The sequence below is a fragment of the Lepidochelys kempii genome, chromosome 10 (assembly GCF_965140285.1).
Source record: "Lepidochelys kempii isolate rLepKem1 chromosome 10, rLepKem1.hap1, whole genome shotgun sequence".
NCBI classification, from domain to species: domain Eukaryota; kingdom Metazoa; phylum Chordata; order Testudines; family Cheloniidae; genus Lepidochelys; species Lepidochelys kempii.
In genome coordinates this window covers 65,462,716-65,485,879 of record NC_136389.1, presented here as the reverse complement: position 1 = coordinate 65,485,879, position 23,164 = coordinate 65,462,716, and the positions used below count along the sequence as shown (strand labels likewise).

At 44.2% G+C, this 23,164-nt stretch overlaps 2 protein-coding genes across 4 annotated transcripts in view; one reads left to right on the top strand and one right to left on the bottom strand.

The window, feature by feature from the left end:
- Positions 1–23,164, bottom strand: part of GALK2 (galactokinase 2) — an 84,859-nt gene that overhangs the window by 16,320 nt on the left and 45,375 nt on the right. For all 3 annotated transcript variants that reach the window (XM_073303964.2, XM_073303965.1, XM_073303966.1), the window contains 2 exons: positions 20,039–20,191; positions 11,410–11,620 (listed from right to left, as the gene is read on the bottom strand). In XM_073303964.2, the coding sequence (XP_073160065.1) occupies positions 11,410–11,620; positions 20,039–20,191 (364 nt within the window). The remainder of the gene's footprint in view (positions 1–11,409; positions 11,621–20,038; positions 20,192–23,164) is intronic.
- FAM227B (family with sequence similarity 227 member B) overlaps positions 1–23,164 on the top strand; it is a 211,675-nt gene that overhangs the window by 181,637 nt on the left and 6,874 nt on the right. The window lies entirely within an intron of this gene.

Below are 23,164 nucleotides of genomic sequence, written 5' to 3'. Positions count from 1 at the left end.
GTCTTAGAGCTGGAGAGGCGTCTGGCTGCCAGCCCCGAAGACCCGCTCCTCTGCGGAGCATGCCGGGAGAAGCGGGAGGAGCTCCGGGCCCTCGAGGACCATCGGGCCCGGGGCGCCTTTGTTCGATCCCGCATCTGCCTCCTTCGGGAGATGGATCGCGGCTCCCGCTTCTTCTATGCCCTGGAGAAAACGCGGGGGGGCCAAGAAACACATCACCTGCCTCCTGGCAGAAGACAGCACCCCACTCACGGAACCGGCGGAGATGTGTGGGAGGGCCCGAGCCTTCTACACAAGTCTTTTCTCCCTGGATCCGACCGACGCTAGCGCTTGCAGAGTGCTTTGGAGGAGCTCCCTACGGTCAGCGCAAGCGACTGAGACCGGCTAGAGTTGCCTCTCACTCTGGCAGAGTTCTCGGAAGCCCTCCGTCGTATGCCCACTAATAAGTCTCCAGGCATGGACGGGCTGACCGTGGAGTTCTACCGCGTGTTTTGGGACGTCCTCAGCCCAGACCTAGTCACCGTCTGGGCCGAGTCTCTGCAGAGCGGGGTCCTCCCTCTTTTGTGCAGGCGAGTTGTGCTCGCCTTGTTGCCGAAGAAGGGGGACCTCCGCGATTTACAAAATTGGTGTCCCGTCTCGCTCCTCAGCACGGACTACAAAATCGTAGTGAAAGCAATCTCGCTGCGGCTAGGGTCTGTGCTGGCAGACGTGATCCACCCAGACCAAACCTACACTGTCCCGTATCTTTGATAACCTATTTATGGTTTGGGACCTTTTGGAACTCGGGCATAGAGACTGTCTGTCGTTTGCCCTCCTGTCCCTAGATCAGGAGAAGGCGTTCGATAGGGTGGACCATGGGTACCTCCTGAGCACTCTACAGGCGTTTGGCTTTGGACCCCAGTTTGTGGGTTTTCTCCGGGTGCTGTATGCCTGCGCAGAGTGTCTGGTTAAGCTCAACTGGACCCTGACCGAACCAGTCAGCTTTGGATGGGGAGTACGGCAGGGGTCTCCCTCTCGGGCCAGCTGTACACTCTGGCAATCGAGCCCTTCCTCTGTCTCCTCCGCAGGAGGTTGACAGGGTTGGTGCTGCGGGAGCCGGAGCTGCAGCTGGTCCTGTTGGCGTATGCTGATGACGTGCTCCTCGTGATCCAGGACCCTGGCGACTTGGCACAGGTGGAGGCTTGCTAGGCCATCTATTTGGCAGCCTCCTCCGCCCGGGTCAACAGCTCTGGCTTGGCGGTAGGAGACTGGCAGCAGGCGAGCTCCTCCCATCAGACCATCCAGTGGAGCGTGGGTCTGCTACTCTACCTCGGCGTTTACCTTTCTGCCACGCATCCCTCACTGCCGGAAAACTGGGAAAATATAGAGGGCGGGGTGATAGAGCTGCTCCGGAAATGGACGGGACTACTCTGATGTCTCTCCCTCAGAGGGAGAGCGCTGGTGCTTAATCAACTAGTCCTGTCCATGCTCTGGTACCGGCTCAACACCCTGGTCTTGGCCCCGGGTTTCCTGACCAATCTCCGGACATCGATTCTGAGGTTCTTTTGGTCAGGAATGCACTGGGCCCCTGTAGGGGTTCTTCATCTATCCGTGAAGGAAGGATGACAGGGCCTGAAGTGTCTACACACTCAGGTCCGTGTCTTCCGCCTCCAGGCCCTACAGAGGCTCCTCTATGGTGCAGGCAGTTCGGCATGGAGTACACTGGCGCATGCCATCCTGCACTGCATCTGAGGGCTCCGATATGACCGGCAGCTCTTTTATCTCCGTCCGGGAGGTCTTCCGCGAGACCTCTCGGGGCTGCCGGTCTTCTACCAGGACCTCCTCCGGACTTGGAAACTATTTTTAACGACCAGGTCCGTGGCGGCCACCGAGGGGGTAGATCTCCTCGCGGAGCCCCAGCTACACAACTCCCAGCTCCATGTGCAGGTGGCGGAGTCCCGCTCGGTGCGCCAGAGCTTGATCCTGGCAGAAGTCACGAGAATCGGAGACTTCCTGGACTATGACTGGGGAGACTGGCTGGATCCCTTGACGCTTGCCCGGTGCATAGGGCTCTCCAGACTTCACCTCCTGAAGTACGCGCCGGGAGGTGCGAAGGCCACTTTGCCGCCTGCTGCTCGAGCTTACATCGACCAGGTCCTGCTCGAGGGCATGCTCCGCCCACCCTCTACCCCAGGCCCGGCAGACCTTTTAATTGGACCCCTGCCCCACAGACCCAATCGACCTCCTCACCTCTTCACTGCGAGCCAGCTGCATGAACTGCAGCCGGTACGTTTCCAAACCGCGCCAAGGAAACATCTATACAAGCTTGTTCTCCACACCCTTCACGCCCTCACCCTAGTTCCTGCCTCGACACAAAGTGGCGAGACCTTCTGCCACCTTTGGAGGGTGAGCAGCCCTGGTGGGCCAGCCTATATTCCACGTTGGTTCCGAGGCCCGTTGGGGACATCAGTTGGCGGCTCCTTCATGGAGCTGTGAGCACGGGCATGTACTTGGCATGGTTCACCCCCGTCCCAGATACTTGTCCCTTTTGTGGTGTGAGGGAAACCCTGGCGCACGTATATGTGGAGTGCGCCAGGCTGCAGCCCGTTCCAGCTCCTCACAAATCTCCTATTATGTTTTTGGTTGCATTTTTCCCCTCACCTTTTTATTTATGCACTCCCCATCCGTGGCCTCACAGTCGCGGGATCTCCTAGTTAACCTCCTCCTGGCCCTGGCTAAAACGGCCATCTATAAAACCAGAGAGAGGAGGTTGGCCAATGGAGTTTCCTGTGACTGTGGGGCCGTTTTCCAATCCTCGGTCCGTTCACGTATCCGGGCGGAGTTCCTGTGGGCGGCGTCCACCGACTCCCTTGATGCTTTTGAGGAGCGGTGGGCGCTGTCTGAGGTTCTCTGCTCAGTGTCCCCGTCTGGGTCCCTTTGTCTGACCCTTTGATTGGGGGAGAGAGTAAGGGACCCCAGCCCCAGCCATTGCTGCTGCGGACACCACCACCTAAGAGGGGTCCTTTCACATGTAGGTGCACGTCCCGTCCCCCCCCCAGATTTTCCACCCCACAGCCTGCCCCTCTTGTTGGGTGCTTTCAGAGGACGGAATTGTTGGTGACACTCAGGTGTGGCGCCAGGTAACTCGAAGGGGTGGAAGACCATGAGAGTCGATGAAGCCCCCTCGCTCTGGGCCACCAGGTAACTCGGAAGCCCCCAGCTCTGGGCCCAGGCAAACTTGAACACTTCCCTCCCCTGAAGCTAATGAGAAAACAATTGTGATTGGTTGATGTGTTACATTGCATATGCTGCTGTTTTTACTTTGTAAATGTGTTAGGCAAATAAAAACATCTTTTGCTTCAAAAAACAAACAAACCAATTACTCTCCTGTAGCAGTCTGGCCCGACCCTGTCAAGTGGCCAAAGTGGCAAAGGTATAAAACTTACAGATGCGCAATACAAATCTTATATCTGAGCTAGTAATAGAGTTGTTTTAAAGAGCTAAGACTATTACAGAGCCATCAAGGCCAAATCCTGCAGTCCCCACACAGGGGTTAGACTTCCACTGAAGGCAATGGCAGTTTTACCAGGGTAAGGACTAAGGGCTGCAGCATCTTCTCTGTTATCTGGCTCAGAAGGATGCAAAGGAGCAGCAATTAGAACACTGAGGGTTTACACTACAATTAAAAACCTACAACTGGCCCATGTCAGCTGACTGACTCATAGGGCTTGGGCTAAGGGGCGGTGTAGACGATCAGGCTTAGGCTGTAGCCTGAGCTCTGTGACCTTCCCAGCTTGCAGTGACCTACAGCCCAGGTTCCAGCCCAAGCCTAAACATCTACACTGCAATTAAATAGCCCCTGGGACTGAGCCCCACGAGCCTGAGTGGGTCCTGCAGCCTCATTATGGGCTCTGCACACCTAGCCTCCATGTTTCTGCAAAGGACTTGCCCTTAAATGACTTCTTCAGAGCCCTATTCAAATGGGTCCAAAACATTCATTGCCTACCAATGGCACTTGGAGGAAACAATGCACCAAGGGCTGCAACAACAAAATGTAGAAATGTTAAGACTAAACTGCCATTAATGAAACCTTGTCTGAAATCCACATAAAAATTATTTTAAAAAACAAACACCAATAGTCCACCGACTATTGGTCTCAAACAAATGTGGGTTAGATAAATATAGCAAAGAACTGTACCACGGTTGGGGTTGGGTTTTTTGTCCGGTAAGGTCATTTTTGGATTTTCAGTGTATGAAAATCGTGCAAACCCAACCATGGTGCTGATGCAGATTTTTTAAAAAAATAAATAATTAAACATTGTGGCTTCCAGTAAATTGTATTATTTGTTATTACTTGACTTTCAGCAGATTCCTTTCTTTGGGGTTTCCTGCACAATTTGAACTTTACCTAAAGATCCACCTCTACTAGGCTATACATTTTGTCAGGTCTCGTTCGTATCTGCTTAAGATACATTTCACTGTATATTAATGAACTAAACATGGCTCATCTCTGAAGATGTAGTAGGGTTGCAAGAAATCTATCATAGGGGAAGAACTTACCATCCAAAATCATAACGGGAAAGAGTCTACCACCTATACAAAATGTGGAATATACCTTTCTCTGTAAGGTGTCCCATTGATTTCAATAAAAAGAAAAAGGAGTGCTTGTGGCACCTTAGAGACTAACCAATTTATTTGAGCATGAGCTTTCGTGAGCTACAACTCCTCAAGAAAGCTTATGCTCAAATAAATTGGTTAGTTTCTAAGGTGCTACAAGTACTCCTTTTCTTTTTGTGAATACAGACTAAGATGGCTGCTACTCTGAAACCATTGATTTCAATAGAATTATTAGCAGAGAAAGATACTACTGAATGTGTGTTACCAAATCTGGCCTTTAATTTATACAAGAAAATGTTGCCATGTGGTATTATATTTCATCTGGGGCAGATTATAATTCCCCATCCTCTCACAGACAACAGTGAGCAGTTACACACACAAGGCATCCCAGTCACTCTAATGGGCCTACTCCTGTGAATAACTACTAGGGTTGTCCATTAACCACAGTTAATTCATGCGATTAACTCAAAAAAAAAAAAAAAATGAATGACACTTAAGTGCACTGTTAAACAATAGAATACCAATTGACGTTAAATATTTTGGATGTTTTTATACATTTTCAAATATATTATTACAACACAGAATACAAAGTGTACAGTGCTTACTTTATATTCTTATTACAAATATTTGCACTGTAAAAAAGAACAAAATAAATAGTATATTTCAATTCACCTCATACAAGTACTGTAGTGCAATCTTCATTGTGAAAGTTTAACTTACAAATGTAGATTTTTTTTTTTTGGTACATAACTGCACTCAAAAACAAAACAAAGTCCACTCAGTCCTATTTCTTGTTCAGCCAGTTGCTAAGACAAACAAGTTTGTTTACATTTACAGGAGATATGCTGACTGCTTCTGTGCTTGTCACCTGCAAGTGAGAACAGGCTTTCACATGGCACTTTTGTAGCTGGCACTGCAAGGTATTTACGTGCCAGATATGCTAAACATTCATATGTTCCTTCATGCTTCGGCCACCATTCCAGAGGACATGCTTCCAGGCTGATGATGCTCGTTAAAAAAAAATGCGTTAATTTAAATTTATGACTGAACTCCTTGGGGGAGAATTGTATGTCTCCTGTTCTGTTTTACCATTCTGCCATATATTTCATGTTACAGCAGTCTCGGATGATGACCCAGCACATTCGTTTTAAAAATGCTTTCACAGCAGATTTGACAAAACTCAAAGAAGGTACCAATGTGAGATTTCTAAGGATAAATACAGCACTCGACCCAAGGTTTAAGAATCAGAAGTGCCTTCCAAAAATCTGAGAGGGATGAGGTGTGGAGCATGCTTTCAGAAGTCTTAAAAGAGCAACACTCCAATGCAGAAACTACAGAACCCGAACCACCAAAAAAGAAAAATCAACCTTCTGCTGGTGGCATCTGACTCAGATGATGAAAATGAACATGCGTTGGTCAACTCTGCTTTGGATCATTACCGAGCAGAACCCATCATCCGCATGGAAGCATGTCCTCTAGAATGGTGGTTGAAGCATGAATGGACATATGAATCTTTAGTGCATCTGGCACGTAAATATCTTGTGAGGCCAGCTACAAAATTGCCATGCAAATGCCTGTTCTCACTTTCAGGTGACACTGTAAATCAGACATGGGCAGCATTATCTCCTGCAAATTGTAATCCAGCTTGTTTGTCTGAGCAATTGACTGAAGTAGGCCTGAGTGGACTTGTAGGTTCTAAAGTTTTATATTTTATTTTTGAATGCAGTTACTTTTTGTACATAATTCTACATTTGTAAGTTCAACTTTCATGATAAAGAGATTGCGCTACAGCGCTTGTATTAGGTGAATTGAAAAATACTATTTCTTTTGTTTTTTTACCAATGCACATATTAGTAATGAAAATAAATGTAAAGTGAGCACTGTACACTTTGTATTCTGTGTTGTAACTGAAATCAATATATTTGAAAATGTAGAAAACATCCAAACATATTTAAATAAATGGTATTCTATTACTGTTTAAAAGTGCAATTAATCCTGATTACTTTTTTTAATCGCTTGACAGCCCATAGTAACTACTCACAATCTGGTCCTCTGAAAACAGAGCAATTGCATTTTAAAGATTATGGCACCTACTGGTTTAATGATTTTTTTTTTACCACAGAAATGCCTGCCCTCTAAAAGTGCTTTTTGTTGCTAAAGTAGACCAACCACTCCATTATTACTCTATCTTACTCTTCCTTAGAAGTTACGGGTGCACTCTGCTACCCCACTCTGCTGGCGCATGCTCCTTGTGACAAAACTCAGGCTAGAGCCTGATAAAGAGAGCATATGTGGCAGTATGTTTAAAAGTCCACTTCCAAATATGCCTTTCTGTGCCGGGAAAAAAAAAAAAAGTTACAATGAGTTCCTGCACTGAGCTCACCACTCTTTTGGACTACTTCGCAGTGTGAGGGAAAGACTATACAACCCCACTCATTCAAATTGCATTGTGGTTTGAGGCTTATTTTTTCAGTAGCAATATTTTTCCTGAATTTAACGTTAGTTTTCTGAGTGGGGGTTAACTAGCCAAACCCACAGACTAAACGGATGGTTTTAGCTCCCATGGTGATTCTGTTCCCAGGTTTAAATGTCAAAATTAGATTACTGTTTTATATGTAAAAAGGAAAAACTGGTTTAAGACTATCCCTTTTAAAAGAGAAAAACATTTTATGGCAAAAAAGACATTTTATAGAAGACTATTCTGCTGTGGTGGGATTTATAAATACACAACCTTTCCACCACCCCTGCAGCCTAAATACTTTATGAAGCAATCAAATCCAAGCTGAAACTATAGTGAACTGCATTTTAGAAAGTGAATAATTAATAATAATTACTATTTGTTCTAGAGAGGGTACCAAGGTACAAAGTGTAGATCAGATCCAACCTTCTCCTAACTTCGGGGGTTTCAGCCCCAGGATTTTGATTTTGCCCAAACAGCTGTGAAGGGTGAGGAGAGTCAAAGGTGGCTGGAAGCAATTGCTATACCCCTCTAATCCTAAGGGAAGTGGGGTGATGTGGTGCAGACACCCAGAGATTCTCCAGTGGGGGAGGAATCCTCAGTTACCCGGTCAAGATGGTTTTTCAGGGTCTTTGTGGTGCCAAATAAAGAGAGCAAAGAGACTGGAGCAGAAGCCAGGATCTGGCTCAACAGCTACCTACAAAGTTTGCATATGGAGCTTAGCTGTATTATGATCCCTGGTTTTGGTTTGGTCCCACCTCGCATTTGCCCATTAGTTAAGGAAAGTGTGCTACAGGTCTCAAAAAATTCAGCTTCTAACAGGTTTATGTATATCTGTGCAAATTCAACTGCAACTATTCTATTTAACAAGACCGTTTAACAGTGCAGAGAGGGGTCATGCAATTGGTTAAGAAGCCTCGCTAAAAAGACAAGGAGAGGTCAAATTGGAAAGAATGGGAATTTTTAATATGAATAGAAGGGAAAGAAAGAGTGAAATGTGTATGATAATAGACAGTACTGTAAAGTGAGAAGTGTGTTTGCATTATTCCTTTCTGATTGGCTAAAAGCAAATAGCCCAGCTGGAATCTGCAGTGTCCCTCTTCTGTACTGTTATCCCTGGCTTCATCCAGTGTGATGAAGATGTGGGGGGTGAAGCTTTGAGTCACAAATCCAACGTTTCATTTCTCCTCTCCTAACCCATAAGCAACTGGGGCGAGGAGTTCTGAGACTAATTAATATCTGTAAAACACTTTCAGGTTCTTACACAGGATGCAATATAAGCACAGATCATTACTAATGAACAGCACTAGTCTTTGAGAGACGGCAGAAGTAGAAACTGCCACAAATCTACGTTCAGCTATAAAGGAAAAACCAGAATCCAGCAAATAATTTAACTAAATTCTCAACAACATTTTTGCTTTCGTTCGTTTGCTGTGTTTTTCATAGTATCATAATGACAAAGCCTGGGTTGTTTATCAGTATTTTCTTCTCTCATAGCAAGAAACCAGGCTCTGTCATTAGGATACAGTGTAAAATTCAGCAAACAAAAGCAAAAATATTTTTTCTGAAGAGGCTGTAGCTTTCCAAAACCAACATAAAGTGTAATTTGTTTGGTGTATAACAAACAGTTGATTTGATTTCTTCACTCTGTGTCTGTCTTATTTCTCTTTGTATCTAATTTTACAGGAATCTGTTTAGTTTTATCTTGTACAAATGCAAGCAGACTTCTGCACAACCCATTTTAATTGGCTTTATCAAACAAGATCATGGTCATGCAAATTTTAAGAGATTTTGTTCAGCGAACATCTGCAAACACTAGACAGAGCTATAGTATAACATTTCAGTGGACTTTCTTCTTTTGCTTTTATGTCAAAAATTTTCATCCAGACGGTTTTGTTTTTTAAGTCAAAATAACAATCTGTATAAACAATTCAACTCTACTGAGCCTTAAAAGTTAGCTTTTAAAACCAGAGATATGCACTACAATCATATCTGAGAGTGACTGTTCTTATACTGTTTCATATGGGGGGGGAGATCGGGGGAGGGGATAGTATAGGAAACTGAGAACCCCAATGGCTTCCCATGAAAATGGAAGTGTGTGGGGTAGGAAAGGGAAGGAAGAATGAATATCTAAGAGCACATAGTTCATGTAATATATGTGTTATAGATATACACACTTCAATATATTTTACATATAATGCACACAGGTATTGTATAACCTGCTATCGAGAAGTAGGGCCAGATCCTGGTCTCCGATTCCATACTGGCATCTCTCCAGCATTGCAAAGGGGTAGACAGCTGTCCTAACAAGGTAGCTTAGCATTCTCCTTAAGTCAGGAGAATCCTGGGATGGCATAAAACTGGCAAAGCTAGCTCTGCCCCATCTGCTCCCACCTCTGTGTATGTGGGGTGTTCCAGAGCCAGCCAGGGTAATAAGAAGTCTGGGGGGGCACTGTGGCCCCCCGCATGGGAGAACGATGCTGGGGACGAGTGGAGAAAAGGAAGAAGTGTGTGAGCTGGTGGCAGGAAGAGAAGGGTTGAAATAGTCACAGGAGAGTGTTTCAGGCAGGCTTGGCTCTTGGCCCCCCAGGATTGTGTGCGTTCAGTGACAGGCACATTACATTCTGTGCCTTTTTCCTCACATATTCTAAGAAGGCATCACCTACAATTTACCAGAACGTACCCAAAGCTCCCTAGCCACAGCGGGACAACTCTGACCCCTAGAGACATCAAGCAGGTGACACAGACGTATTTCTACCCAGCTTTATGCATTTGAGACTTCCCATGCTAGAACAGTTCTGGGTCCCCTGGTGTCACTGCAGAGGAGCAAAGACGTGGCAACAAAGATGTGTCATCATTGCGCTCTCTTGTGTTTGCAATGGCCCCAGATACAGCTTACTGAAAAAAGAATATCCGGGAGAACAGGTTTTGGGAAGGATTGGCAATGACGCAATTAAGCTCTGGAGGAGGCAGCGGGACTGCTGCCACACTATGGAAATGACGTAGCTTAGTCAGAAGTATGGGTTTCTTTAAACGTATAACCCAAGATTCTACTCAGTCGCACTGGTGTAAAGAACTCAGAAACCTGGCTCCTAGAGCTCAGAAAGCCACCACAGATAGACTGGGATCATTTTTTCTAGCTTTTGTTCTTAAACCAGCTTTTAGTAATTCCATATTTACATTCAAGAAAATTGTTTGATTTCAACATACATAGAGTCCACATTACAGAACTGGTCTCTTTGGGTCTGCACCCATAACTATATGGTCTAATAACAAGTAGAAATACACGGGAGAGAGGGTAAGCAAATATATTGCATTACATTGATTTCTTCCATCAATAGTTACTTAAAGCAGGGGGCAAAAAACAAATGCCCTCTTTCAAAGAAGAGGATTTAGACCACATGCTACCCAAGGCAAGTTTCCTTAAGCATGTACAAGTTTTCATGGGTTTTGATTATATTTTGTTTCACTTTGAAATCAGAAATGTTGGCCCCATCTATATAAGGGCTTGTATCCCTGCTGGGGTAATCTGCTCCATGGGGTGTGATTTCTAAACCGCACGAATGGGTTGCGCATTACCTGGTTGGTGTAGATCCTGCCGGTGCGCCTTAATGTTGTGCTATTTGAAACAGAACTCCGCTAAAGTGCACTAGGAAACCTTAAGAGTATGTCTATGCTGCAGCTAAGAACGAGCTTCCCAGGCCCAGGAGATGGACTCAGGCAAGCAGGGTTCAAGCTAGCATGCCAAAAATAGCAGTATGGACGTTGCAGCTCTTAAGCCCACCTGACCTCCTACCCTTGAGCCGAAGCTTCAGGCTGAGTTGCAATGGCCACACTGCTATTTTTTGTGTATGCGGACAAATTAATTTGCAACACACTAGTGTACTTTAGAAATCATCCCCCCCATAGAGCATATTACCCCACCATGTAGAGAAGCTCTTAATCTTTAATGTGAGTTAGGGAATGGTGTTTAAAATTGGTTTCAACAAGACTCCAGTGAAGTGATTGCTAATATGGTTTGGTTTTGTTAGAGCTATGCATTTAAAAAGTTGTGTAATGTAGATACTTCCTAAGCCATGATTCTAAGATGGCTTGGTTCTGTCCACAACAGCCACTCAGAGTGTTTTACAAACTGGTTTTGCTGGAACTATGTTTAAATTCATTTCTCTATTTCAGTATAAAGATGGGAACAAATGGGGCTTATATCATAATATCAGTTCTTTCACCCTAGAAAACCTCCCACAGGGTCCTGCTGAACTCTTTTAGCAAGATTTCCATGTCCTTTATTTATTAGCACATAGACATTTTACATAATATAAGCTTTTTAAAATGAAAAACACCATCTGATGTAGACTCACCATCTTGCGTGTTTTGACTGAGGATCTGAGTGCGGAGCTCCTCAAGGCTAATTCCCAGGCATGTACAAATTTCCTCTACGCTGTAAGGCTCCGGGTGAAATACCTCCTCAACAATGGTCAGCATTTCCTTCAGGCTAACTCCTAGCTTGGCCTGCACATCTTGGAGCTTCAGCATTTTTTTCCATTCTAGGCCTTTTGACTTCAAGAGAAGCTATAATGTGAAAAACAGACAATACTACCCTGTAGTTTGAAATTGACAAGAAATATTTCATAAAGCAAACAGATCTTAAAACTGATTTTTTTCCTCCCCAGCAAAAGCCATCTATCCTTACACAGCAACTAGCTGTAGCCGAGTGGCTACCCCGCTCCTAAAACAGAAGGGGTTAAAAGCAGCCCTGGAGAGGGCTGTGGCTGGCTGATTGGGGAAGCAGCCGCAGCTGGGCCACACCCCAGTCAGACCCCTGCTGGCCTGTATAAAAAGGCTGTGAGCCAGTGACCTAAGGAGTTTCTCTCCAGGCTAGGAGAGAGCAGGGCCTGCCTGTCTGGACACTGAGAGTGCAGTGCAGTGCAGTGCAGTGCAGTGCAGTGCAGTGCAGTGCAGTGCAGTGCAGTGCAGTGCAGTGCAGTGCAGTGCAGTGCAGTGCAGTGCAGTGCAAGGAGTAGGCTGAGTGGGGGTGCTTGAAGCTGACATCTTCCCTAGGCTGTAGGTCCTGGTCCAAAGGCCCATAGAGCTACTGGAAGGCTGCAGATCTGAACCCCCTTGCCTATGATGAGTGGCCTTTACACTGCAGTCTGCCTCAGGGAGTGGGGGCTTGGTGATGACTGGCAATAGCCCAGACTGAGGCAAGGTGGGTGTCATAAATATAAAGGGAAGGGTAAACCCCTTTGAAATCCCTCCTGGCCAGGGGAAAGCTCCTCTCACCTGTAAAGGGTTAAGAAGCTAAAGGTAACCTCGCTGGCACCTGACCAAAATGACCAATGAGGAGACAAGATACTTTCAAAAGCTGGGAGGAGGGAGAAAAACAAAGGGTCTGTGTCTGTCTGTAGTCGTCTTGGCCAGGGACAGAACAGGAATGGAGTCTTAGAACTTTTAGTAAGTAATCTAGCTAGGTATGTGTTAGATTATGATTTCTTTAAATGGCTGAGAAAAGAATTGTGCTGAATAGAATAACTATTTCTGTCTGTGTATCTTTTTTGTAACTTAAGGTTTTGCCTAGAGGGGTTCTCTATGTTTTTGAATCTAATTACCCTGTAAGATATCTACCATCCTGATTTTACAGGGGGGATTTCTTTATTTCTATTTACTTCTATTTTTTATTAAAAGTCTTCTTGTAAAACACTGAATGCTTTTTCATTGTTCTCAGATCCAAGGGTTTGGGTCTGTGGTCACCTATGCAAATTGGTGAGGCTTTTTATCCAACATTTCCCAGGAAAAGGGGGGTGCAAGTGTTGGGAGGATTGTTCATTGTTCTTAAGATCCAAGGGTCTGGGTCTGTAGTCACCTAGGCAAATTGGTGAGGCTTTTTACCAAACCTTGTCCAGGAAGTGGGGTGCAAGGTTTTGGGAAGTATTTTGGGGGGAAGGACGCGTCCAAACAGCTCTTCCCCAGTAACCAGTATTAGTTTGGTGGTAGTAGCGGCCAGTCCAAGGATAACGGGTGTAATATTTTGTACCTTGGGGAAGTTTTGACCTAAGCTGGTAAAGATAAGTTTAGGAGGTTTTTCATGCAGGTCCCCACATCTGTACCCTAGAGTTCAGAGTGGGGGAGGAACCTTGACAGTGGGGATAGTGGGTTGGGGGTTCCCCAGGAAGGGGAGACCCAGAGGCAGAGTGTCGAGGTACTGTCAGGAGGCAGAACCCTAGAGAAAGGGGCACCAGGGTCTGTGAGGGACACGGGGGGGCCAGAGCTGTGCCAATCACTGGCCTGCAGGGGATACTCCAGGCTGGGAAAGAGCTAATTCCCAATGACCAGCAGGAGGTGCCACAAGGGTGAGTCCAGCTCTTTTACACTAGCCAATATGTTCATACACCAATGTAGTTCCAGAACAGGAAGATTTCTGTCAATCACAGCACAAAAAAATTAAGCATTTCTTTTCTTAAAACACTAGTCTAAAACACTTATTGACATTGCATATGTCCAGTCAAATCAATGATCCTTCCTTTTCCACACAGACTACCTCCTCCAACTATTACTCACTTGATAAAGGTAACTTCAGGCATTTGTTTGTACACATTCCCCAGCACAGTAGCACTGGAAAATCCCAGAAAGACTATGTTATTTGTCTTTGATCTAATATTGACAGCTCAGCCTGACTGGTGGTATTTAATGAATCCAAGTATCTGAGGCTGTTATAATCCTAACTTTCTTAGAAGAGCCTTGGAGGAGAAATGAATGGCATGGTAGGGTTGGTGCTGGACCCTTAAATGCAAGCTTGCTAGTGTATCATATTTTTTTTTATAATTACAACATTCTATTAATATTCATTTTAAAAGGGAGCCTCAGTCCTACCTGAACAATGCAGATTTTTCTTGAGACATTTAAACGGGAGTTTGTCATATTAAACTGAGAATGTGTTCTGCTCTCAAGTGTGCTGACTGAGTGGGGCCAGGATTTTCCCCATCAGGGTCTCTTCTTTTCAATAAATATTGGTTTTAAGTTTGTTTGAAACCATTAAGGTCTCAATTCAGCAAATCCTCTCTCTTCAGCAAAACACTTCAGTGGGGCTAACTTTCAGGTTTGCGGGACTTAAGCACATGCTGAAAGTTAAGTATTTGCATTGTGTAATTGAGGCCTCTAGGAGAGCTGTGACTTTTCCAAGAACTGGTGGATACTTTTTCCTCACACAGATTTGTTATAGCAGGATACTGCTGGTTTGCACCATGACTGAGCTGCTGCCCAGCTACTTGCTGCAGCTTCTCAATGTCCTGCTTCTCCTCAAGCATTATTGTACACAGGCCTTTTCAGTTTTTGCTTTATTGCAGTCTACAAAAATTAACTACTTTTGGTGCCCCCTACTGCCTTTCCAAAGTTGATGTGGCGCATACTAGAGCAGGAAAACAGACCACATGACTCTGAAGCCATTTAAAATACAGACATGTACGTTCACAGACACAGAAAGGAGTGGCCCTGTCTAGTACCTAAAGCAGGGGCCTGAGAGTAAGGCAATGTCCTGGCTCTGGCACTGTTTTTGAGATGCTGGAGAAGTCACCTTTGCCTGGTTTCAAAGATGCTGAGCACCCAGAGCTCCACAACATTAATCTGCCTGTATCTCAGTTTCCTCACCTATAAAATGGGGGTGTTATGGGACATACAAAGTCTGCACTAGACAGGAAGGGGTTAAGGAGCAGCCCCACCCCATCACGCCTGTGAAGTATGGTGGACTTGGAGGAGGAGCTTCAAAAGGGAGCAGCCCAGCTCACAGGGAGGTAGACAGACCTCTCATCTCTTCTCCCAGAGAGAAGCAAAGCAGCGAGCCTAGCTTTCCTATGAGCGTGGAGCATCGGTACAGTTGGTTGGAGGGCCCTTGTGGACAGGGGGTTGAGTACTGCTCTTTATTTCCTTTAGTTTTGTTTTCTTTCCTTTGTCATGTTGGGAGCTGGCCCCAGGGCAGTCCCTGCTGAACATGTGAGCCTTTTGAGGAGAAGGTGGTCTGATGTAGGAGGTATCTTAGGAGAGAAGGAAGAGGCCTGACAAGGCAAAACCCAGGGTAGAGAGAAGGACTGGGCTGTCTTACTGAGGAGGCTAGCATGAGGAGACCCCAAGCACAAAGGCTGGAAGGACTAGTGGCCTGACGATTTGAAGTTGTGGAACTGCTGAGTTACCGTCTGGTTTACTGGCCTCAATGGATGAGGCTAAACGTGATCCAGCTGGAAGTCCAAATCACAAGATGAATGGCCGGTCAGCAGAGAAACAGAGAGAAAAATCCTACAATGCTACATTCAGCCAGAAGGCAGGGTGCCAGCCGGTGAGTCACTGTTGCAGTGGGTAATGTTTTCTTCACATATTTAACTTTTTTTTTAATTTTCATCTTTCATATCTTGAATAGTTGTCTGTAAAAGTGATTTGAGATCTTCAGCTTAATGGTACTGAAGGAATGTAAAGAATTATATTACACTAATGAACAGCATCTTGTAGCCCTCATTACTTGAAATTAAACAGGTGTAATCACTTAAAAAAACCAACACAATGCTTTCTATTATCTGAATAAATAATGCACTATATTTTATGCCACTGGCACATTACCACATCCTTCCCAATTCCTTGAAGAGAGAGGCTGCATTTGAAATGAGCTTGCTATTTAGATACTCTACAGACTAAACATACTGAAAAGAAACTGATCACTGCAAAACATTAGCAGCTGGTATTTTTGTGATCATTCTAAACTTAGCACAACACAGTTTCTGACCTTTTTTAAAAGAAAAAATCCCACCCCATTAACTCAAAATACAATGGACACCAGACCCAAAAAAGAAATAGGGGAAAATCCATCTATTGAATTTACAAGAATACTGACCCCATAGTTTGGTGTTTCCTGACAGTTACTGATCAGATGGAATAAGGACGTGAGGCATCCTCAAGCTACTTCTTAACTGCCAGGATACACCCTCTTCTTCTGGCCCTTATTGCTTAATACTACAGTCTCACTGGAACACTATAAATGTATGGCCATCTGTCGTATCTGATGATGACATCACAACATCTTGGTGGTGGGTTTTTTTTTCCCCTGTAGCTGTATGATCCAGTCTGTAAGGCGCGAGGTCACAAACACATGTCCTACAGAAATGTGTAGGCACCCACTGAAGACTTGGCATGACGCTTGGCCCTTTTTTCAATCACTTTTTCACATCTGTGTTTTCTCAAACTGTTTACAACATTTATTGATAGTTGCTCTACATTCGGGTCTGTCCTTGGCTCTGTCTTCAAAGTGATCAATATTTATGCCGCATGAGTTGAGATTCTGCTTAAGGGTCTTTGAAGTGTCTTCAGTAGCCGCCTTTCCTGCTCTTTCCAAGTTTCATCTATCACTACCCACTCCAATAACATGACCTATCGATTTCTAAGATTACACTATAAGTAAATGTGAAAAAGTATATCCCAGTCAATGATGGGACAAATATAAACAGATTCATAGTGAGTATTGGTATACTTAGCCTTACATCATAATAATACTATCCTAGTACTTTGCAGTCCTATAGTAACATCTGAGGGTCTTTCAGTACTTCACAAACATTAACTGATTAAACTTTACAGCACCCATTCAGGTAGATAGGTAAGTAGGCATTATTAACCCCATTTTATAGATAGAGTAACCTGAAGTATAGTACAAAGGAGTAGAGACCTACATTTTTGCTAACAGTGGGTATCCAAAGCTTATTCTCCAGCAAAACTCCTGCCCAGAATAAGGAAACAAAACTGAGTCACCCACAAAGAGTGGCTCCCAAGCATAGCAGCTGCTGAGCCCAGTGCAGGGAAGTAGGGGAGATCCCAGGCATCACCACTAAGCCCTGCAAAGTCATCCCTGCTGCAGTTGCTGGCCCCACCAAGTCTGCACCACATTCAGCCCCTGTCTTCCAGTCTGGCCCATGCAGGTGCAATGTCATTCCCCATCCCTGAACTTCCTGTAGCCAAAGAGCATGCCTAGGAGCACCTGATGAAGCTCCAGGGATGCTTCAGAGGAAGGAGCAAGCAATATTGCTCTGCCCCTACCAATGGTACGCAATGGTCATACAGCTGCGAGGTTATTGTTCAGAGGCGTTTACCAACCATTGACTTCAGTTGGAGTTGTGATTATGCTCGGCTTCTCTGAAAGTCAGGCCCTAGCTGTCCCGAACAGGGCACTCATTACTGGATTACTGGTTAACACTAGAAGTCTGAAAATCTCTCCCATTTTTCAGGAATGTCTGAAACAGAAATTCAGTATCTGGCAATTTGATTAAATTTTTTTTTTATGATAAAGTCAACCGTTCAATTAAACATGGTTCTGTTGTCTTCTATTTGTTGGAGGTAGGTGTTTGACCTCCATTGTACACAAAAGAATAAGAGTCAAATGATGTCCTGGCCAAACATAATCTATTGCAGGGCACCATGAGACTGTATTAAATAGGCTCTGGGCTGAAGACTATGGTAGACAATTTTGCTCCTCTGGCACAATTGAACTCCTACAATAATGATAAAGATCATGTGTCCAGGAGATAAAACTTTCTCGTGGGCTGGCCCAAAACTTTGTGGAATGAACTCCCACAGAAATTAAGCACCATCACAAACCTCACCCACCATATGCTCTAAATACAAGATGCATTTCTTTGGCCTTCCTTCTCTAACCAACATAGCTCTATGGAGGGGTTTACATACACACATGTAGATATTTATTTCTATTTTATATAAAATCCAAGCCAAAACACTCTACTGCACACACCTTTCCCTTTGGAGAGAGGATGAGTGAATAAACGTGACAGATTTTCGTCATGTTGCTTAATGTACTCCTGGAAAGCATCCAGGGACTATGGTGGTGAGCACAGTATAAAAATCTGAATAGAAAGGAAATGAATGAATGCTGGAGAAAGGAGAAGGAAAGACAGCATGTACAGAGTGGTAATCAAGGATTCATTATATCCTCTGCCAACCAAAGCAATTAGGAATATGTTATGCTGGTATTTCTGCCCATAGTGTAAATGTCTGCAAGGGGAAGAGTAAGGAAAATGAGATGAGAGCTACAGGAATGAAGGACAAATACTACCATCAAGACATCCATCAATAAGAATGACCTAAAAAGCTGTGTTGTGAGGCTTAAGATGTTGTTTCATACATCTGTTAGCTTATTAGTTCTGCTGTGTTAATAGTACCTAAAAGACAACCCTCCCTCCCCTCATCTGCCCACCTTCACCCCTCTATGACCTGTTCCTAAAGAAAACAGGTTTTTTCTGTCTCAACAAATTTTTTATTGTGCATGCAACTATCCATCTTGGCAACATGTGCTTAAAAGTGGGCAGATGTAAATTGTTAGTTTCCTTAAAATTGCACAGCTGTGAAACGTACCTTTTCAGGGATTGTGTCATCTCTAACAGGTGGTGTAACATCCATCTTTCCCTCCCTCCCTCTGCAGTTTACAACACAGAGCAACTAATCAAAGTAATTTTAAAAGCTGGTGCAGTTCACCTACCCTGCTTTATGAAACAACCCTTAAGAAGGTCTTACAAATGGTCTGTTAAAATAGAGTATAAAGATTCCTGGACTTTTATTTGCATTAGCTGCCAAAAGAAATGAGGACTACCCAAGTTAGTTGAGCTGTTGTTTACCCCAAGTACAAGGTTTGTCATTCCTGCCAGGAGCTATTCACAGAGAGGTCCTAACCCTGGTTGCACTGAAGTCCATGAGAATCAATGGCAAAAGAAATTGGCCATGACCACTGGCATTATTACGTATCTCTTAAATACACACACACACACACAACATGGTATTTTCCAACTACAACCTTAGTATGCTTTCCACTATTGACCCATATAGGACACTTAAAAAGTTTCAGTGAGCAGTAGATTCTCTTTTGAAAAGCTACGCCAAAAGCCATAATATGGTGTATGTTCACTCAGGTTCAGTGGGCTCCTTTTCTCTTACAACTTGCAGAGGGATGAGTATGAGGTTTTATATCCCTTCCAAAACTCTTTTTCAGCATTAACTGTTACAACTCTGGCTATCCTATGAATGTCCCATCCCCTCTTTAAATCTCGCTTAGTTGTTGGCCTCACAACATTCAGTGGCAATGAGTTCCACAACATAGTTATGTAAACTCTCAGCTGAATTCTCTGATCCAAATTTTACTCACTTATAACATGTAAACTGGGAGTATGTCCTTTGAATCAGCTGGGCTACTCCACACTTATGCCAGTGTAACTGAGAAAAGAAAAGTCCCTTTTATTTTTATAACCAACTGAATCCAAATTTCAAATCTGAATGTTCCCAAACACTTGGGTTTTTCAATCCTGATCTAAATTTGAACTTTCCCAAGGCTTGGAGTGCTTCAGATTCAACCTATTTTAGAGATTGGTTCAACCTGTGAATTGGCATCCCAGTCCACATCCAACTCTGCAGTTTTGGTTCAGGCCCATCTCTAAACTCAATATAAGTATCTATTTCTAATCAACACTTCCAATAGCATTTGAATGTTTCTACATTATATCCTTGGCTATTACTTTCTGCTTATCCCAGTAAATACACATCTATTCGTGTACACACATAACTACCGTTTGAATACACTTGTTTTTTTCCACTGGCTTTTCATTATCAAGGTTTAATTAGAAGCCCTCTACTTGCATTAACTGAAAATATTTTTGCTGAAAAGGAATTAATTTGTTCTCTCCATCCATGCCTAATAACCAATAAACTCAATAGTGCTAAACCACAGACCCTACAACAAACAATAAGGGTCTGATCCCAGACACTTCACACTTCCATTGAACTCCGTGGGAGTTTGCCTTGCAACAGGGTAGAAGGGTCTGGCCCTGAGAAGATAAAAATGTCAGTTAAAGCAGCACCTGACCTGGTGTTAAAGTAAAGCTGTGACTGGTCAGGGGTGGAGGAAAGCACATACTTGGATGAAGGTTTCATTAGAGTTTGACAAAAGCCATACAGTACCTTTGTAGCCAGACGACACTCCATCACCCTAATATTGTAATGAGAAGTTGCTGCTTTATTCATTTCGACACAACTGTTAGCAATAACAAAAGCTGCTCCACTTGGAAGTCTCACATCAGTTGCCCTCAGAGGACTGAACTCTATCAGCTTAGCCTATTAAAAGAAAAATGAATGGTCAGTTTAAATTTACTAGCAACCAGCAACAGAGTTAGCTCAATAAATCACATGCATTTACTTTTGCAAATTTTTTTTTTCCTCTCAAGAACCCACAGATGGTTAATCAAGGAAATTGACATGAAACAGTGAGAAAAGCTATTTAGCCCCAATGGTCAAGTTACAAGAAAACCTGAAGCCTCTTCCTGGGAGCTGGAATTTATGGCTTCTCCATTAAATGTCCTTGTGTTTTCAGAGTTTCACAGAACCTATTTGTAGGCAACACTTTTCAAAATAACTTTCTTTTAAGAAGAAGATACCAGATGGCATTTGGGGAAACTGAAATCCAGCTGGGGTGGGAGTGGCAACGAGGGCATAGGGAGAACTGAACCCTAAATATGAGAGTTGGGCCTAAACAAAGCCTTATGCCTGAACACCCCACCCCCACCTTTCCAGGGTGTTCTAAGTCTTGATCCAGGTCTAGCCCCAATAACTACAGAGTAGATATTTAATCAGTGGACTACATTTCAATAAAACATCCAGACTGCTCTGCTGGAGGGAGCCTGCAATGCCAATCAAATGGCTAGAAAAAAATGAGCAGCCAGCTCTTTTTGATATAGCACATTCAGGCTCCAGTCCTACAGTGTGTGGCGTGGGAGAAAGCTTTTGTACCTGCAGGGCCCCCCATCAGAATCCGCAATCTGCCCATGCATTGTAGGATCAGGGTGATATCGTGCAAAATGACTCTCCTAACAACGAGACAGTTTCACATGCTTCTGTAGACTGAGCTCGCTGAGCACACCAGGGGCTTCTTGCCTCCCTCCATTACAGCTCACAAGGTCCCCCTGTGCCACCCTCTCATCCCCCGCTAGTTCAGGGACTTCCTGCAACACTCCACATCCCTCCTACCAGGGGCACTGTGTGTACCCCATTCCCCTCTGCTCCCATACCAGGGTCCCCCAGTCTCCCCCTCCATGCCTGGTGTTCTGTGTACACCCCAGTTCATCCTCCCACCATGCCAGGGGATCTGTGTTCCCTTGTGACTGTTTCTGTTTTAGCCTACCAGTGTTTCAAAATCCCTTTCTTACAGGATACAGGTGCTAGTGCTTCCAGACCAGGGGTGGAGGGCACTAATGACGTAAAGACCCCATGGCTAGGTATCAGGGAGAGGGAGTCGCAGCCCAACTGTCACCAAAAGCAGTAGGGTTCTGCCCACTGATGCCTAGAACAGTCTGTGAAATTTTGGAACTGATTGGCTATGGGTTAAAAAGTTATTGCCTTACAGACAAACAGAGAAATGCCAGCGAGTAGGGTGTAGGGCCTTGCTTCACTCAGCCAATTATTGCCTCACTTTCTCCGGCAACAGAACTGGAATAAAATATTTCCCTGCCTCATAGGCTTGTGGTGAGGTATAACATGGGTACAGCATTTTGTGCCCTTTGGGTGAACTGGGCTATAAATCCCAGTAACTAAAACCTTCAGGCTGTGATGTCATGAAGAGATGAAATGCACACCTAGATCTTATCTTCATTGGGGTAGGTTGTATATTGCATACCTTGCCAGGGATCCACTTAGAGCAGACTGCAGCTCTATAGAGCAGGGACCTGTTACTGGTTTTGGTGCTCTTCATTTCCTGCATGGTTCCATGAACAGCTACAGTGCTAAACAAACAGGTGGCCACATGCCAATCTGCTTCCAAGCCATGTATCCAAGCCATCATTGTATTAACCCAGTGGGGTTATGGATAGGGTGACCAGACAGCAAATGTGAAAAATCGGGACAGGGGCTGGGAGGGTCATAGCCTATATAAGAAAAAGACCCCAAAATTGGGACTGTCCCTATAAAACTGGGACATCTGGTCACCCTAGTTATGGATTATTTTGCAAATATCAAGGGAGAGACTTACTTCCCTTTAAAAGTCCTCTCACTCTGCGTACGTACCCATTACTGTGCTCACCACTTTGAGTAAGAAACCCTTACCACTTCTGAGCCATATAAAACATTTCCACTTAGACAAAGCCAAGGTGACTGTATGTCAAGAAAATTTGTAACTTCTTTCAGCACTGGTGCAGCTGCACAGGTGCTACCAAAAGTAGAAGCTGTCGTGTAGACTGGATGGAGACCGAGAAAAGTGGCAATGTTTGGGCGTTCAGAATGCACTCATTGTGGACTTGAGAATATTCAGTGTATTCAAAGGATGAGCACATTTTCCATATAAGTGGCAAATACAAGAAAACGCCATGATATGGAGCTAAACCCCTATTACACATGCTGTGGAGAGATGAAGTCACAAGTAAAATGGTAAGCATTTTACAACAGATGGCCAATGTACAGGTTTCTCATGAATGGCTGCACTCATTTCCCAATAAACATATTTTTGTGAGTTTTAGGTTTGACCGCCCAAAGCCCCACACACCTTTTTAGATAATAGGCAGATCCCACTGTAAATGGTATTTTTGCAGCACTTGTGAATTGCTCAGCAGGTCGTGTATAGCAGTGCCCATTCATCGGTTTCTCACGTTTGATTCAGGTGTTGAAGGTATCTTTCTTAAACACTGACATTTTATGAAATTAACGTCTGAACATTTTTTATAATTCCCCATTGTAGCTATGAGCGAATCTGGCAGCTTTACTAGAATGAGTCCGTCACTAGAAGTTCCAATAATGAATTCTTGTGATAGGGAATACCAGCCATTTAGACTTCATAATGTAGGAATTACACCACTGAACCTGGAGTATCAGCTGACCAACATGGAGTCTATTACTCCTTTTTTTCATATCTCTTCCTCTCCCATATAGCCTTTCTATTCTCTTTTCATCTCACTCTCATCTTCTTAGTCCTACAAGCCTCTCATGTTCTGAATAGTGGTACTTCTTATATACAATGAGGCTCATATATACTCACATCTTCATTTGTGCATAATCCGTGACTGTTTTGCCAAGGTTATCTGTTTCCTGTATCTTTAATATTTA